General features: G+C 37.5%; 1 protein-coding gene across 1 annotated transcript in view; it reads left to right on the top strand.

The window, feature by feature from the left end:
* Positions 1 to 14,912, top strand: part of ATP13A5 (ATPase type 13A5) — a 207,555-nt gene extending 192,643 nt beyond the window's left edge. The window contains exons 28-30 of the mRNA XM_006898539.1: positions 8,236 to 8,324; positions 11,977 to 12,057; positions 14,652 to 14,912. Coding sequence (XP_006898601.1) covers positions 8,236 to 8,324; positions 11,977 to 12,057; positions 14,652 to 14,912 — 431 coding nt within the window. The remainder of the gene's footprint in view (positions 1 to 8,235; positions 8,325 to 11,976; positions 12,058 to 14,651) is intronic.
* Positions 14,913 to 16,295: the final 1,383 nt, after the last annotated feature.

The raw sequence follows: 16,295 nt of genomic DNA, 5'->3' as shown, positions 1-16,295 counted from the left end.
ATCTCTCCTTCGTATTTGATGGACAATTTTGCTGGGTACAGTATTCTTGGTTGACAGTTGTATTTTTTGAGTGTTCGATATATGTCCACTGTCTTCTTGCTCGCATGATTTCTTCTGAGAAATTGGCATTTCATTTTCTTTGCTTTCCCTCTTTGTTTCTCCCTCACTGATTTCAGAATTCTCTTCTTATCTTTGGTTCTGGCAAATTAGATGATGATATGCCTTAGTGTTTTTCTTTTGAGGTCTATTCCATGTGGTGTTCATTTAGCTTCTTGATTATATATTCACTCATTCTTCATTATGCCTGTAAAGTTTTCTTCTAGTAATTCTTCCACATCTTTTTTGCTTTCCACAACTTTACTTGCTTCTTCCTGTTCTGGGATGCCAATGATGTGCATGTTATTTCTCTTGATGGTGTCTTACATTAATCTTAAATTTTCTTCTTTTTCCTTCATTTTGGATCCTTCTTTTTGTTCTAGCTGATCAGTGGTGACATTTCTATCTACTATTTCACTGGTTCTATGTGTTCCATCTCTTCCAAACATGTTTATGTGTCTTTCCATCATGTTGACAGCATCTAAAACATTGGTTGTCATATTTTGGATTGTGGTTTCTTGTTTTTCCAGGGCCTCATTTGTTTTATCTGCATTGTTTTGGAGTGTTTTGTTATGCTCCTGATAGGTTTTGTTTGCAGGGTCCTGCAATTCTTCAAGTTTTTCTTTCAACCATTGAAAATATACAATAATTTTTCTTTTAAATTCTGTGTCATAAAGTTCCATCAGTATTTCTGGCTTCAGAAAATCCATTGATATTGTGTGACTTTGGGGGGGAGTGTGACATCTTGCTTTGGGCTTGTGTAGGGTCTGATGTAGCCTGCTTCTTATGTGGCATTGCTGTGGTAGAGTTTTTCATGCCTGTGGCAATAGCAGGTTCTTGATCTGAAGTCTGCTCCAAGAGAGGGTGGGGCAGCTACCCTGCCTGGATTTCTCTCTAAACTTCTTACTCGAGGGAAGATTTGCTTCAGTTCAAAAGAGAAAGTCCTGTGAAGGCAGGCTACACTGTCAGGAACTGCTGCAACTAGGCCAGTCTAAGGTGCTTCAGGCTAAAGGCAGTTAATTGACTGCATGTGGGGAGACACAAGGTGGAACATGGGGATGCATGTAGGGCTTGCGTGCATGGAGACCTGGAAGGAAAACCAGGGAGCCCTGGTTTTCCCTTCAAGAACTGTGTCTGTCACCTCACTTGTGCTCCAGCTGTCTTGCCCCCTTCTGCTTGAGCTTAAGGGGTTCCTCCTGGACCAGCCAATGAGCAGTGATCCCCACAAAGTACCTCACTCAAATTCTAGCTGTCCTCCTCATTCTCAGCGTTCTCCTGCCATGTTGCTCCTGCTGCAGTTATGGCATCACCTCCCTGGTGCAGACACGGCATCTGCTCCCTGGCATAGGCATGGCCATGAGTATTTTTTTAGACTAAGGAATAGATGTCTTGCTTCATAGAATGACTCTGGGAGTATTCCTTGTTTTTCTATTTTTTTAAATACTTTATATAGAATTGGTGATAGATCTCTAAATGTTTGATAGAATTAGCTGTGAAGCCATGTGGTCCAGGACTTGTCTTATTGATAAGGTTTTTTATGTTCTTTTCATTTTCTTCTTTTGTGATGGGTCTGTTCAAGCGTTCTACTTCAGTCCAGACCAATTGGGTAGGCCATGAGTATTGACGAAATTGTCCATTTCCTCTAGATTTTTAAACTTATCAGAGTATGACTTTTCATAGTATTCTGACATTATAAATTTAATTTCAACTGGTTCTGTTATGATGCCACCTCTATAATTTCTTAACCAAGTTATCTTTGTCTTCTCTTTTTTCCTTTTGTTAGGTTTGCCAGTGATTTGTCAATTTTATTGATCCTTTCATAAAACCAGCTCCAGGTCTTATTGATAGTTTGAATTGTTTTTGTTTTCTATCTCACTGATTTTAGCTCTTATCCATATAATCTCCTTTCTTCTAGAGGCTGTGGGTTTAGATTTTTGTTCTTTTCTATTTTATGAAGGTTTTGAGTTAGATCATTGATTTTTCTTCTTTCTTCCTATTTTATATGTGTGGTTATTGCTATGATTGCCCCCTGACCACTGCCTTAGCTGTATCCCAGAGGTTTTAATATGCTATATTTTCATTTTTGTTTGTTTCAAGGAACTTTATTTTATTCTTTCTTCTTTTTAAATAACCTAATCATGTTCTAGCAGAGAGTTATTTAACTTCCACCTACGTAGTTTTATAAAGTTTACCCTCCTGTGGTTAATTTCTAGTTTTATGGTATTATGGTCTGAGAAGATCCTTTGTATTATTTCAATTTTTTTTTTATTTGGTGAGGCTTGCTTTGTATGCTAATATATGATCAATTCTGGAGAATATACAATGTGCACTTGAGAAGAAAGTGAATTGAATTTTAGTTGGATACAGTACCCTGAATACATCCACGAGGGTGAGTTGGCTGATTTTATAGTTTAGATCTTCTGCATCATTGTTGAATTTCTTTTGAGTTCCTGTGGTGATGGTGGTGTGTTAAAGTCTCCTACCACGATTTTGGTGCTGTCTGTTTCTTTTTTCAATTCTGTTAATCATTGTTTTATGTATTTTGTAGGTCTATCATTTGGTACATAAATGTTGGCCATGGTTATGTCTTCTTGATCTATCGTGCCTTTAATCCGTATATGTATTGCCCTTCCTTATGTTTTATGCTGGTTTTCATTCTGAAGTCCATTTCATCAAAGACTAGTATTGCAACTCATGCTTTTTTGTGGTTGCCATTTGCTTAGTATATTTTTTCCACCCTTTGATTTTTGAGTCTATCTTTCTCTCCCTTTCTTAGATATGTCTCTTTTAGGCAACATATTGATAGGCTTTGCTATTTTATTCATTCTACAAATATCAAGAACCATATGATCCTAGTAATTGATGGAGAAAAGGTCTTTGGCAAAATACAACACCCCTTCCTGATTAAGACACTCAATAAAATTGAAATACGGACTTTGGATTGACACAGTGACTGCTGCAATAGGCTCTAGTGTGTCAGGAAGTGTTAGGATGGCACAGTATAGGACAGGGTTCAGATCTGTTGCTTATAGGTCAGTATGGGTCATACTTGATGAAAGCACAACCACAACAAAAACAACAAGCCTTTAGAAAAATTTACATTTACAGCATTAAAACAGCCTTCATAATAATTCTATTTACCTAAATTAACTTTGTTTTGGCCCTATTTTTCTCTTTAGATAGTCCACTAATATTTTTGAGCATATGCCAAGATCTAGCTCTAATCTTATATTTCCTATAAACTTCTTTATTAGCTTAATATATATATATTATTTGATAATACTTTCAGCTTTAGCCACAAAAATTCAATATAATTTGTGTTAATTTATTAAGAATTTATTATTTCTTTTAACTAATATTTATTTTATTTATTAAGTTTGTTTCTTCTAGTTCTATGCTTTTGTTATTGAAAACACACTTTATAAGAAGGATACATGTCTTTGACTAGCAGTTTAATTTTAATAGTAGCTTGAATCTGTTTATATAGATTAAGTTAGTTAAAGCTAGGTTGAGCTCTGGTGGCTCAATAGTTGCACCACATACCTAAAGGCGCCCATTTCAAGTCTCCCAGCTGCTTCCTGGGAGAAAAATGGACAGTTTCCTTCTGACCATTTTACTGCCTCTGAAAACACAGTGCAAGGTCAGTTCTGACTTGATGGTAAATAACAAAAACAACAAAGCTATATTATTGTCAGTCAATCACTTCTGTCAAGTATACTCCATCCAACTTAGATGGTGATCCTTCGTTGAGGTTTTTTATTAATATTTTTATCATTTATATATGTTTTGTTTCATGCATGTTCATTGTCCCTACATTGTCACACAGTGTTTCATTTACATCACATTTCATTCATTTTTATGGTGAGTTTTCTGCCCTTACAATCAATCAATTTACTATGAACTACTTTCATGAAAGCATGAAAGTTAGCTACTTCATGCCTAATTCTCTAATAAACCCCTCTTAGATTGCCAATTTCTGATTTGCCCATCCATATTAAGCCAGTACTCTAAGAGGACAAGCATGTCGCTTTTGCTGAAGGATCTTCTGTTCAGCTTGAAATTTTGAGCATAGACATCCACAAGCAAAGAACACTGGGCTTTTGAATCTGTAAATCATAATGAGAGGAGATTGCCCGTCTTTCACTCACAGAGCTGCTGGTGGATTTGAACTCATGACATGGTTACCAGCACAATTTATTACATTTTATGCCCCCAGAGGTTATAGATAAGCTCAAACTCCTATGCCAAGTATTCAAAATAAAATTTTAAATTAATAAAATCTTAAGAACAAACTTGACAACAAATGTCGATCTATAATAATCATATATTCAGGGTTACAAGTCAGTAATCCTTCAAACTACAGTTAAAAGAAATCACTAGTTTAATTTTAATATAGCAAGGAAGCATTTACTCTTCTAGTAATCTTTGATAGAAACTCTACAAGGACCAATGGTAGAAAAGGTATAAACTAAAATTTTAAGGAAGTAGATATGTGAAGTTTCATTAACTCTGTCTTTATCTGGTAAGAAGCTGTAATCACCTGTACAAGATTTGCCTATCCAAATCACCTGTGTCAGCAGAAAGTTGCTTGTCTCATCAATGGCAATTAACTGAGGAAGGCAATGTGCACTTTAGTTCTTCATTACATTTCTCAATCAATTTTAAATTAGAAGGCCTTCTTTGCTACTGATATTGTTACCACATTGCTCATCTGTGCACTGACTCAGCCTGCTCTTCAGATCATTAGCCTGCAGACAGATTATATACACAGCACTCAGAGTAGTTGACATTGAGTATCAGCCCATTACCAACATGGACATTTGTGGCATTCTCTTCCTGTCAAATCTCTGGGTCCCTTGAACTCTAAAACAAGAAAGAAATTAAAAATCTGCACAAGCATCTCCTGTGATCTTTATATAACTAAGTTATCCACACTGCTTTATTCTGGGAGTTGCATGGCTCATGTTCCTTCTCTCTGATTTATATCACTCACAAGCTTGGCTATTCTCCTTGAGGAAAACCTACTGTCTCTCACATTTGCCAGGAGTCAATCCTGATTCCTGGTGGTGCCACGTGTGTTAGAGCTGAATTGTGTTCTGTAGGGTTTTTAATAGCTAATTTTCCAGAGGTAGATCTCCAGACCTTTCTCCTGAGTACTTCTGGGTGTACTCAAACACTCAATCTTCTAGTTTCTGTGTGTTAACTCCCTGCTGCTCCTAGTTCAGTGCATAAAGTGATAAATGGGTGAATAAGAAGATGGATGTAAGTGCTCAGAGGCAACAAGAAAAACTTTGTTGGCTTCAAACCTGCTGCGAACAGGTAATTGGATTAGATCTCAACAGAGTTGGGATAGCAGAAGAGAAAACATTATTTTTTATAACTTTTGAGGATTTTAGAAAGCATATATTTCATAGACATACCCACTAAAAATAACTGTTTTGTTTCTCAAGGTGATAATTCCAGTTAATTAAAAACTAAAGTAGTTGTGAGACACTATTTTCAAAATTTAGCCCCTAATAAAAGAAGTTTAACCAGGCTGTAATCCAGCAGCCAGTCATGGTAGCTGTTCACCTACTAATTTAATTCAGAGTCCAGAAAACCATATAGAAAGTCATTTTGAAGTGGGGATAACTTAGCCAATACACACTTTAAACAAGATGCAAAGTAGAATGGGAAATTCTTCATGCAAAATATAACATTGTAAGAAGCTACAATCCCAAAGGCATACAGTTTGAGTCTACTTGGTGCTCAGTGGGAGGATTGGCAATCTTCTCCCATGTGATTTTCTGGCTCTGAAAAATCTGCTGGAGAGTCCAGCTATAGGTCGGTCCCAAGTCAATAGTACTCAACAACAAGAAAGAAGGAAGGATTAAGGAGCTTTTAAATAAAATGCCTTATTTGAATTCAGCTTTTTAAGTTAAAAAAAATTGGAACATATCAACACCGAGAGGAAGAATATAATCAACACAGGATATTATGTGAACAAAAGCACAGAAGCTGGGTCTCTGAGAAGGGAATGGTTTTGTTTAGCTTAACAACTGTACATAGGGAGAACAATCAGGGATCCATTTAGAAAGGCAATTGAGAACAGATGGTGGAAGGCCTTGGATGCCAATCAAAGAATCATGGACTGTATTCTGCAGACAATAAAAAAAACCCCAAAGTGCTACCAGTACAGCTCACATACTTTGGGCACGTGTCTTTGGACAAGGATATCATGCTCAGAAGGGCAGAGGGACAGCACAGGAGAGGAAGACCCCAGATGAGATGGATTGATACAGTTACTGGAGCAGTTGGAGTTAATATGTGTGAATTAAGGAGACTTCCTCAGGACTAGGCAGGCTTCAGAGCTGCTGTACATGGGGTCACTACGGGACACAGGCAACTCGATGACACATAACCACCACCACAACAACCAATAGGACTAAGTATTCACTCATTCATTCTTGGTTTCCTGAATAGTAAGGGATGGTTCCCCAGGGCTTCTTAGGTGACCATCTAGGTGGACTGGTCACTGCAGGATGTCCACAAACCTGGAAACCCTTAGCTGATCAAAATTCTCTACAGATGCCATAATAATTTACTTGATTAACAACCTTCTGGCTCTGCCCAGTTTCCCAAGGTAAGATTTTATCTTACCACCTTTATCTTATAAGCATTAGAACATGTTTTACATCATATGAGGACATATCAAAACCTCCTAAAATATATCCCATATTTGTCCAACAGAGATAATTGATTCTTCAATGTTGCTGTTGTTGTTATGTGCCGTCGAGTCGTTTGCGACTCATAGCGACTCTATGTACAACAGCCCTAAACCCTGCTCTGTCCTGTGCCAATCACATAGCCTCTGACACACCCGTCCCGATTACCCCAGTCACTGAATCAATCCACCTCGTAGAGGGTCTTCCCCTCCTGCGCTGTCCCTCTACTCTACCCAGCATGATGTCCCTCTCCAAAGACCTGTCTCTCCTTGCAACATGTCCAAAGTATGTCAGACAAAGCCCCAGAATCTTTGCATCCAAGGAGTAGCCTGGTTTAACCCTCTCTAGGATGAATCTGTTTGTTTTCTTAGCAGTCCATGGTACATTCAATACTGTTCTCCAGCACCGCAGCTCAAAGGCGTCAATTCTCCTTCTGTCCTCCCTAGTCGTTGTCCAGCTCTCTGATGCATAACAAGTGATTGCAAAGACCATGGCCTGTATCAGGCGCACCTTAGTCTCCAGAGAGACACCGTTGCTCTTGAGTACTTTAGAGAGGTCCCTAACCACAGACTTTCCCATCACAATACGTTTTTTGATTTCCTGGCTGCTGGTGCCAAGAATGTTGACTGTGGAGCCGAGCAAACTGAAGCTATGAACAATCTCAATCTCTTCGCCATCCATCCTGATGCTACCAATTGGTCCAGTGGTGAGAATCTTTGTCTTCTTGACATTGAGCCTCAGTCTATACTGAAGGCTGCAGTCCTTCACCCTCTGCAGTAAGTGCATGAAGTCCTCCTCAGTTTCAGTGAGCAGGGCTGTGCCATCTGCATAACGCAGATTGTTGATAGATCTTCCACCAATCCTAACACCATGCATCTCCTCATAGAGCCCAGCCTCTCGGATAATCTGCTCTGCATACAGGTTGAAAAGGTATGGAGATAGGACACATCCCTGGCATACCCCCTTCCCAATTTTGAACCATTCAGTGTTGCCCTGCTCTGTTCTGACGACCGCCTCTTGGTCCAAGTATAGGTTTCATATTTAATGCACGATTAAATGTTCTGGGATTCCCATTTTTCTCAGAGTCAGCCACAGTTATGATCCACACGGTCAAAAGCCTTTGCATAATCAATGAAACACAGATCGACATTCTTCTGGTATTCTCTGCTTTCAGCTAAGATCCATCTGACATCAGCTACAATATCCCTAGTACCACGACCCCTTCTAAACCCAGCCTGGACTTCTGGCAGTTCTCTACTGATGTACTGTTTCAGTCATTTTTGGATAATCTTCAGTAGAATCTTGCTTGCATGTGAAATCAATGCTATTGTTCTGTAGTTTCCACACTCAGTTGGGTTAAAGATTCTTTAATGTGTGCCAAATTATGTGAAACATTCTTTAAATATTGTAAAAATAATATTTGGTGTTTCCTCAGATATCTTCTCATTTTTGCTGTTGTCTGCCACAGCCCTCACAATTTTCATTTTCTTTTCTGATATTTATGATATACGCCATGGAATGGAGGTAAGTGTTATCCATCTGCATGTCTGTAGTGGCTCATGTGTACAATAGGATTATATTGGAATTGTAGTTTGCAAACCAACTGTTACCATATTCCCTCTGACCACTAAATATTGGGAGGATATTCCCGTTTGCTTCTGTTATGTACCAGAGAGTTGATAGTGACTCTGTATGGTATGGTAAATTGTAGTGTTTCCTAAATTGTAATATTTACAAAAAAGATGTAAACTCTGGTGGCCTTGTGGTAAGAAACTGCATTGCAATCTCAAAGGCACATAATTCGAATCCACAAGCTGCTCCAAAAGAGAAGGATGGGTAGTCTCCTCCCCTGCAATTAACTGCAACTGAAAATCCACTGAAGAGTCAGCTTTGGGTTGTTTCTGACTAGATGGCATTGAACAACACAACATCCACCACCAGAGAAAGAGAGGAAGACCCCTGCCAAGATAGACTGATAAAGTGATTGTAAAAAGGACACAAGAGATCTTATGGATCGTGCAGAATAGGCAAAGTTGAGATCCGTTGTTCATCGGGTTGCTATGAGTCACAGTTGACTCAATGGCACCTGATAACAACAACAATCTTCAGAAGATTCTTCCAGCAGGTCTTTTCTTCCCTGCAGCTTCTGGTGGTTTTAAACCTCTGATCTTTCAGTTAGTTGTTGAGCCCTTGACTATTTATTGCTCCACCAGGATTCCTCTAACTAGAAGGGCATATGCAAACCTTTTATTAGTACACCACAGCAATTGGATTCATTTATCATATTCATACCTGATATGTTTTGATATAGTGCATTAATGTGATAATTCTCTAAGATTAATATGTTAAGCATGCAGGAGAACTTTTTTTTAGAATGTAGTAGAATGTAGTTGTCAAAAGAAAGAAAAGGCAGACTTCTAGAGTAAGCTTATGTAAAATTTTCAGTATAAGAAAATTTGTTTCAGGAGACATTATCTGACCCAGAGTGCAGTGGATGAAAATTAAATCCATCAAGAGGTTTAGAACTCACTCTTGAACAATTCCATTGTGTCATTGGAGGGGAAAAAAAAATAAAGGCCTGGTCCTGACTTCCAAGTCGTGGTTTGTTACCAAAACAAGCCATGACAAAGTAAAAGGAGGAGATGTCTACCTAAATTGATCCCTGCTTAACAGGTTGTGCAAATAAGGAAAAACAAACAAACAACAACGCAAAACCAAATACAAATCCTGGAGAAGATATTAGAAGGAGGAACTAACAAAGTGGACTGAGAGGCAGGAGGGAGGGAGGAAACTGTGCAACAATAAAATAATCTTTTTAAAGAGAAAAACTAACTGGGAGTGTGGGCGTGTAGGGAGGAAAATGAGCAACAGTGAATGAATGGAAATCCAAGTTTTCTGTAAACTTTCACTAAAATATCAATTGAAAAATTTTAAAAAATCTGATAAATTCAGAGATACACAGACTGGATATATGGTCATCGTCCTGGCACATCATATAGTCTTTCTGGATTATGACTATTCTGCATAAATTAATTCTTTAACCCAAATGAAAAGGTGTGAACTTTAGGATAGCTTGAGAGAAGTAGAGGTAGGGGGAGGGGAGGGAGAAAAAAGCAAAGTGTTAAAGAAATAAATAAGAACGCCGAAGGGGGGCGGGAAGAGGAGGAGCTTTCTAATGGCCTGCCTATCCCAGGGGCTTCACAATCATGATGGATAGGCCAGATTTGACTAGATGGGTAGTCAGGATATTCTCAATTAAGAGAACAGTCTACACACAGCAGAGGGATAGCAAGTGTCTCTTTTGTCTAAGAAATACAAAAGAATGTAGGATGGCAGAGACAAAAACAAAAGCAATATCTACTTTACAGAACGCCTAGAAAACTGGTTAAAACTGAAGCGGTGTGCTTGGCTATGAGGAACAAAAATGCGGTATAAAGGGTGGAAAGGATTAATAAAGGCACCAGTGGAGTTAGGACTTTATCCTATAGCAACAGGGAATAGTTGAAGAGATTTGAGTGGGCTCCTGAGCAGGGCATTTAAGAAAAATTAATTAGATGGTGCCTGGATGTCTGTAGGTGAGAGCAGAGGGGCTGTGGAGAGAGTAGCAGTTTGGAAATTAAAACCCAAATCATCCGTTCACTTATCAAAGATTATAGAGCTCCCGAATATACTTAGCACTAAAATCTTGGGGTTCTCTAGAGGAATAGAATTAGTAAAATGGGGTGTATTTGTGTGTGCATGTGTGTGTGTGTGTGTGTGTGTGTACATACATTTATTTTAAGAGATTTGCTTATGTGATTGTGGGAGTTGTTAAATCCAAATCCAAATCCATAAACAAGTGGCAGCCTGGAGACTCCTGCAGGCCTCTCTCAGGATGCATCGGTCAGGTGACAGAGTGTGAAGAATTAAAGCAAATTCTGTTTAGTCTCTGCAGGCAGAACATAAGCAAATTCCTTTTGCAATTGATTGATTAGATTACCTGAGCACTGGTAGCTTAGTCGTAAAGAGTTATGCTGCCAAACCAAAAGCACATGGTTCAGATCCCTCAGCTGATCCATGGAAGATGGGCAATCTCCTCTCAAGCACTTAACTGCCTCTGAAAACCAACTCGAGGGTCAGCTATGAGTCAGTTCTGACTCTACAGTACATGGCATGACATGATATGATATGACAGAATAATTAGATCACATTATGGAAAATGATTCATCATTTAGTTATATTATGGAACAATGACTTAGACCAATATTTGACCAAACCAGTGGGAATGATAGCAAAGTTGGCACTTAAAATTAATCAACCTTATTGGAATCAATTCAGTGGCAGCTAACAATAATAACATTGCAAAGATAAGACATCCTCACTGCCCTCTTGTAATAACTCATATCAGAAAAGGGATAAGTATGAAAGGTGAGAATTTAGACATTATAAAAGTCTGGTTTTAATCCTCTACAGAGGACAGTCATTCACCTTCTGTTCTGGAAAGCCAAAGAGCGCTATATTATGACCCTCATGTTATGATGTAGCCCTGAAAGTTCTGAGTCTCATATTTAGCAAAAAAATGTAGTTCATAATCAATGTATACTCTTCAACCCTTAAACTGGGTGGCTTGGTTTGACTTTCACAAATCATTAGATTTAGAGTTGGAACATTTGTTCAAAAATTATACAGTAGTTTCAATTAAAATCAACTTTCAATTCTACTACTCACCCCCTTATGTTCCAGTCATGTGCCAGTTTTACTGAAAAGAGAGAAAAAGAGTGATTTGTAAGCAGATTTGCTTTGGAGACTCAGAAATATTACTGTATGAATGATTAATTGTGTACTCTCTCATCTCTGTTTGAAAAGATAACACACTGAAGACACAGATCGGCTCCAAAGGTTTTCTGTTCAACTCTGTGATACAGGGATTGCAAATGTTTTACTGGTTAGCCACTGTCAGGTGGTAGAGGAAGCACTGGCTGACAGGCAAGAACTTATCGTGTCAGTCTGGATTTTGCCACTATTTATTGTCTTTGGGTCCCCAGGCAAGGAACAGACCTTCAGTTTTTTTCATCTGCGAAGTAGAAAATATAATGCCCACCTTCCAAGTTAAAAAAAAAAAAGACATATTCAACAAATATGGGGTTTTTAAACTGTAAAGTATGCAAAGTAAATGGTGATATTTCTTTTCCAACAGTTTGTCCCAATCATCACATCATGGAAGGTTTCTATTTTTGTAACAGCACTTGTTCAGTTCTGTGTGGCCTTCTTTGTAGAGGTAAAGTAATTTCTGTGTGGATTTATTTTTTTTCCCCTGAGGGAATAAACAAATAAAGAGTCTCATTCTCAAAAGATTTTCAATTTTTTTGAGTAACCACTTCAGTCTCTTAAAAGGATAATATATTTTTCCTTTGGGAGGTATACCTTGAGGATTTAAAATTCTTCGAAGGTTGCATAAGAAGGTGTCTGGTATCCTCACAGTAGAAAGCAAAGTATGAATTTCTTATTTTGCCTTCCATGAATATATTCAATTATACTTTTCTTGTGTTTTCCATAATCTATAAGAGTAGGCCAGATGACTTACCACCTGGAAAATTCACTGAGACCTTTTGGAGTGAAATTCTGCATAGGGGCTGGCTTCTGGAAGGTTTTTCTAATTTAAGGAGAAGAGGAGCTATTATTGTTCACTCTTCCCAATCTCTATCTTAAGAGGTCTTCCCCTCTACCATTTCTCATTTACTCAAGGTCACTAAGTGACTTTACTCACTCAGTGAATTAATGACTTCATTTGTTATTTCTTAATGGAATATTTTGTTTTGATTTTCAGATTCATAAATTCCTTGGGTAAAGGGACACAGCCAAAATTTTCACAATGTATACAAATATATTCATGAGATTTTCAGGTATTAGAACTAAGGATTATGGTAGATACACATAAATTTAAAAAATAATAATAAAAAGGTTCTCACTCTAAGAAGAGTCCTTGGAGAAAAAGTAGGAATTTCTTCCCCACTAGATTTGGCTAGGACTGTCTTAGGTTCTTAAATATCAACTGTATTGCACTAAACTTCAACAGTCCTGATAAGTAGACATTAAAAATTGTACTATAAGTGACTTCACCAGTGAAAAGCAATATAAACTCTTTAGAAAGTAATTGTGTACAAAACGTGCTTTTTTTTACTATGACTCATGAATTCCATTTCTAAATTATATTCTCAAAAAAATGAAAATCTGCATGTATGAAGCTAATTATCACATAAAATGGCAAAATACTAGACACAATTCAAGTGTCTAAAAATAGAGACTCTTTAAATTGTGGATAAATTTACATAAATACTATACAATCATTAAAATTACGAAGAACACTATGACTACGTAACAATTCCATATTTGGTGGCCAGTTAAAAGAAAAGTAGAAAATAAAATGTTATTGTAAAAGAGAACAAGGGCCACATGGGGAAAGGCATATCTGATCTTTACCAACTTCACAAAGGGGAACTGGCCCTGTCAACAGCATCAATAACACAAAACCAATTCCCATGGGGTCAGACATGTCCCCTATGCTCTCATGCCTCTTTCTAGTTACCTCACACCTCACACCAATGGTACTAATTTGCTGGGCCCAAAATCTGATGCGATAGCTCACAGACCACATTTAACCACATTGAAGAAGTCAAAAGGTTATAATCCAGATTAATAACAGAATTCAGTAAAGATAACTCCTGGAATATACATGAAGGCACCTTACTCTCAAGCTTTGCGCCTTCACACCTTTGGTTCCCAAGTTCAGTCCTGCCAATATTGGCTTCCCTACCCCCACAATTGTCTAACAAAGTCCTCCCAATATTGGCACCTCCACCCCAGCTCCAGGTCTCATCTCACATCAGGTCTCTATTTCAGCCATGGCTGCTTTTTTTGTTGATTTGTTTTTGTTTTGTGTTGGGTGGTTTTGGTTGGTTTTGTTTGTTTGGGGTTAGTTTGGGGTTTGTTTCTTTTCTTTCTTTTTCTTTTTTTTTCCTTTCTTGTGATAGCAGGAGGTCTCTTTCCTCTTGAAGGGGAAGATCTGTCTGTCTCTCACTCTGGCTTGGTCAATTCAATAGCAAGACTATTCAATCCCCTTGAAGAGTGTTGAGACTGACAAACCCCTTGTGGATAAGCTAACATGCCCTATTCACATAGTCCCACTCATCCACATAACATCCTCTCTCTTTAATACAATAATTACTTTAGGATAAAATAGTTAATCTTTTGTCTAGGAAAAACACTCTTGAATGATAAACCTTTGACACCCAGAGTTATCAATCCTGTTATAAATGTGTAAAAATTATATGTACATGTGGACAATGGATAAAAGAGAATTCAAAAACAGAGGCAAAAATACTATTTGATTTTTAGTACTTATCCATTCATTCAACAAACATTTAATTGGCACGTCTTCTATGGCAGGTGGCAGTAGCAAAACTAATAGTATTTTTTTTCCTTTTCTTGATTTTGAGCATATTATTGCAATCCTTTCAATCTGGCCTTGAAATATTTTTTTTCCAAATATATTACAGATCTTGGAGAGCAGATAGCAAAAACAGCCTCTGAAATATTTTAAGTGAGTGAGTAGCCCGGATTTAGCCAAGGCACTTGTGGAAATTAAATGTTACTGTTTTCAGGTCTTTGTGGACACAGCCCTCCCTCCCCACTCCCTTTGTCAACATAAAATATGAGGAAAGTTGTCAAGTGTCTGAGGGAGAAAAGTTATGGCAGAGGCAACAACAAAAAACACATTTCAGAGGAGCAAAGTGTAGCTGAAAGCAAATTGGCTTTCAGGGGAAGTAGATGAACATTTGATAATTTATTTTTTTTTTCTACCTGAATTTCCAGGATGCCATCCTTCAAAATCGAGAACTCTGGTTGTTGATCAAGAAAGAATTTGGATTCCACTCTAGAAGTCAATATAGGAACTGGCAAAGAAAGTTAGCAGAGGACTCAGGCTGGCCGCCCAGAAACAGGACAGACTATTCAGGTGACAACAAGAATGGATTCTACATCAACCTAGGATATGAAAGCCCTGAACAGATTCCAAGAGAAAAACGAGAATTGAGAAGCCAAACCACAGAACAACATTTTTTAACCAGACTGTAATCAGAATTGTTCTCACACGTACTCAACAGTATCACCTTTCTTTCCAGAAAAATAAGCCAAAATGGAGATGATGGTTACCTTTATTTCTTCTTTCTCCATCCAAGAATTCAAAGCACATTTTTGTTTGCATTTGCATTGAGATAAAGAATATTAAACATGTTTACTCTGACTATAGCCTCTACTAGTGAGGGGGAGAAAAGCATTTCACAGATTATCTTTTCTTTCTAATAACTTTATTTTATAGCATTATCCTGTTTATGCTGCCTAGTTTTTCAAGGTAGTGAAATTAGTGGAAGAACATTAACAGGAGAAAGGAAAATAGAAGGAGTTTGGTTTTTTATACTAGTTTCACGAATATATTTTTGTTTTTATGCTTAGAAATGATAGAATCTGAAAAAGTCAATTAATTGTAGTTGACTTAAACCTTGTATTCTTTAGGGAAGAACATTTGTGTACATGTCTTTAACCAAAGTAAAAAAAAATCTTTTCTTTGCATAAATAAATAAGTATTCACAGAAATTTCAATACTAATTCGAGTAAGCTAGAGGTGTGGGCATAAAGAATAGTAGCAGTTTTTGTCTATTACATATAATCTTAGTATGTACCAAGCTAACATTTCACAAAACATCACCAAAGTTGGACATCTCCCCAAGTACGTTATTTTGGGGGCAGTAAATTAGAAGGTACAGAGTAGATCACAAAGATGATGGGATAAACTTAAAATATCCTCTTCATTTAAAAAAAAAAATGGTACCTTTATTTACATTTTATTGCTGACACAAAACCCTAAATTTGAACTCTAAAAACTGGCCAGAACTAAAAACAAAACAATTGTATGGATGCAACCCTAAGTTTTCTAATTACAAATCTAGGTCTTATTCCATTTTTTTAATCATCCAAATCATCTTATTAGGTACATCTTCTATAATCTGTGAATTGTTAGCTTTACTGTAAGTTAAACTCACTCAAGAGGGAAATTTATTACTGGTAAGAAATTTAAGATGTCTACTAGGCCTTTCTTGAAATAATAAACCTAATTTTGCTAATTTAATAGATATTAACAGCTAGAAGTGAATATCATGTTTGGGATAGTTAGGAGGGCAGAGAAAATGAGTGAAGCCCTTAATGAAATAAATGGACATAATATCCACCACGATGGACTCTCACAGACCAACAATCATGGAGATGAAGTAGGGCTAGGCAGCATTCCATTCTATTTTACATAAAGTTGCCATTGATGGGGTTGAGTCAATTTGACAGCAGCTTTGCGGCAGCTCTGAGGGTGACTAAGTATGATAGAAGAAGAATTGATGCCTTTGAGCTGTGGTGCTGGATAAGAGTACTGAATATACCATGGACTGCTAGGAAAACAAACAGGTTCAT

This window comes from Elephantulus edwardii, unplaced genomic scaffold (genome assembly GCF_000299155.1).
Source record: "Elephantulus edwardii isolate Elephantulus edwardi_28Jun2011 unplaced genomic scaffold, EleEdw1.0 scaffold00232, whole genome shotgun sequence".
Taxonomy (NCBI): Eukaryota; Metazoa; Chordata; class Mammalia; order Macroscelidea; family Macroscelididae; genus Elephantulus; species Elephantulus edwardii.
The sequence above is the reverse complement of the archived record's forward strand: the minus strand, read 5'-3'. Positions and strand labels throughout refer to the sequence as shown.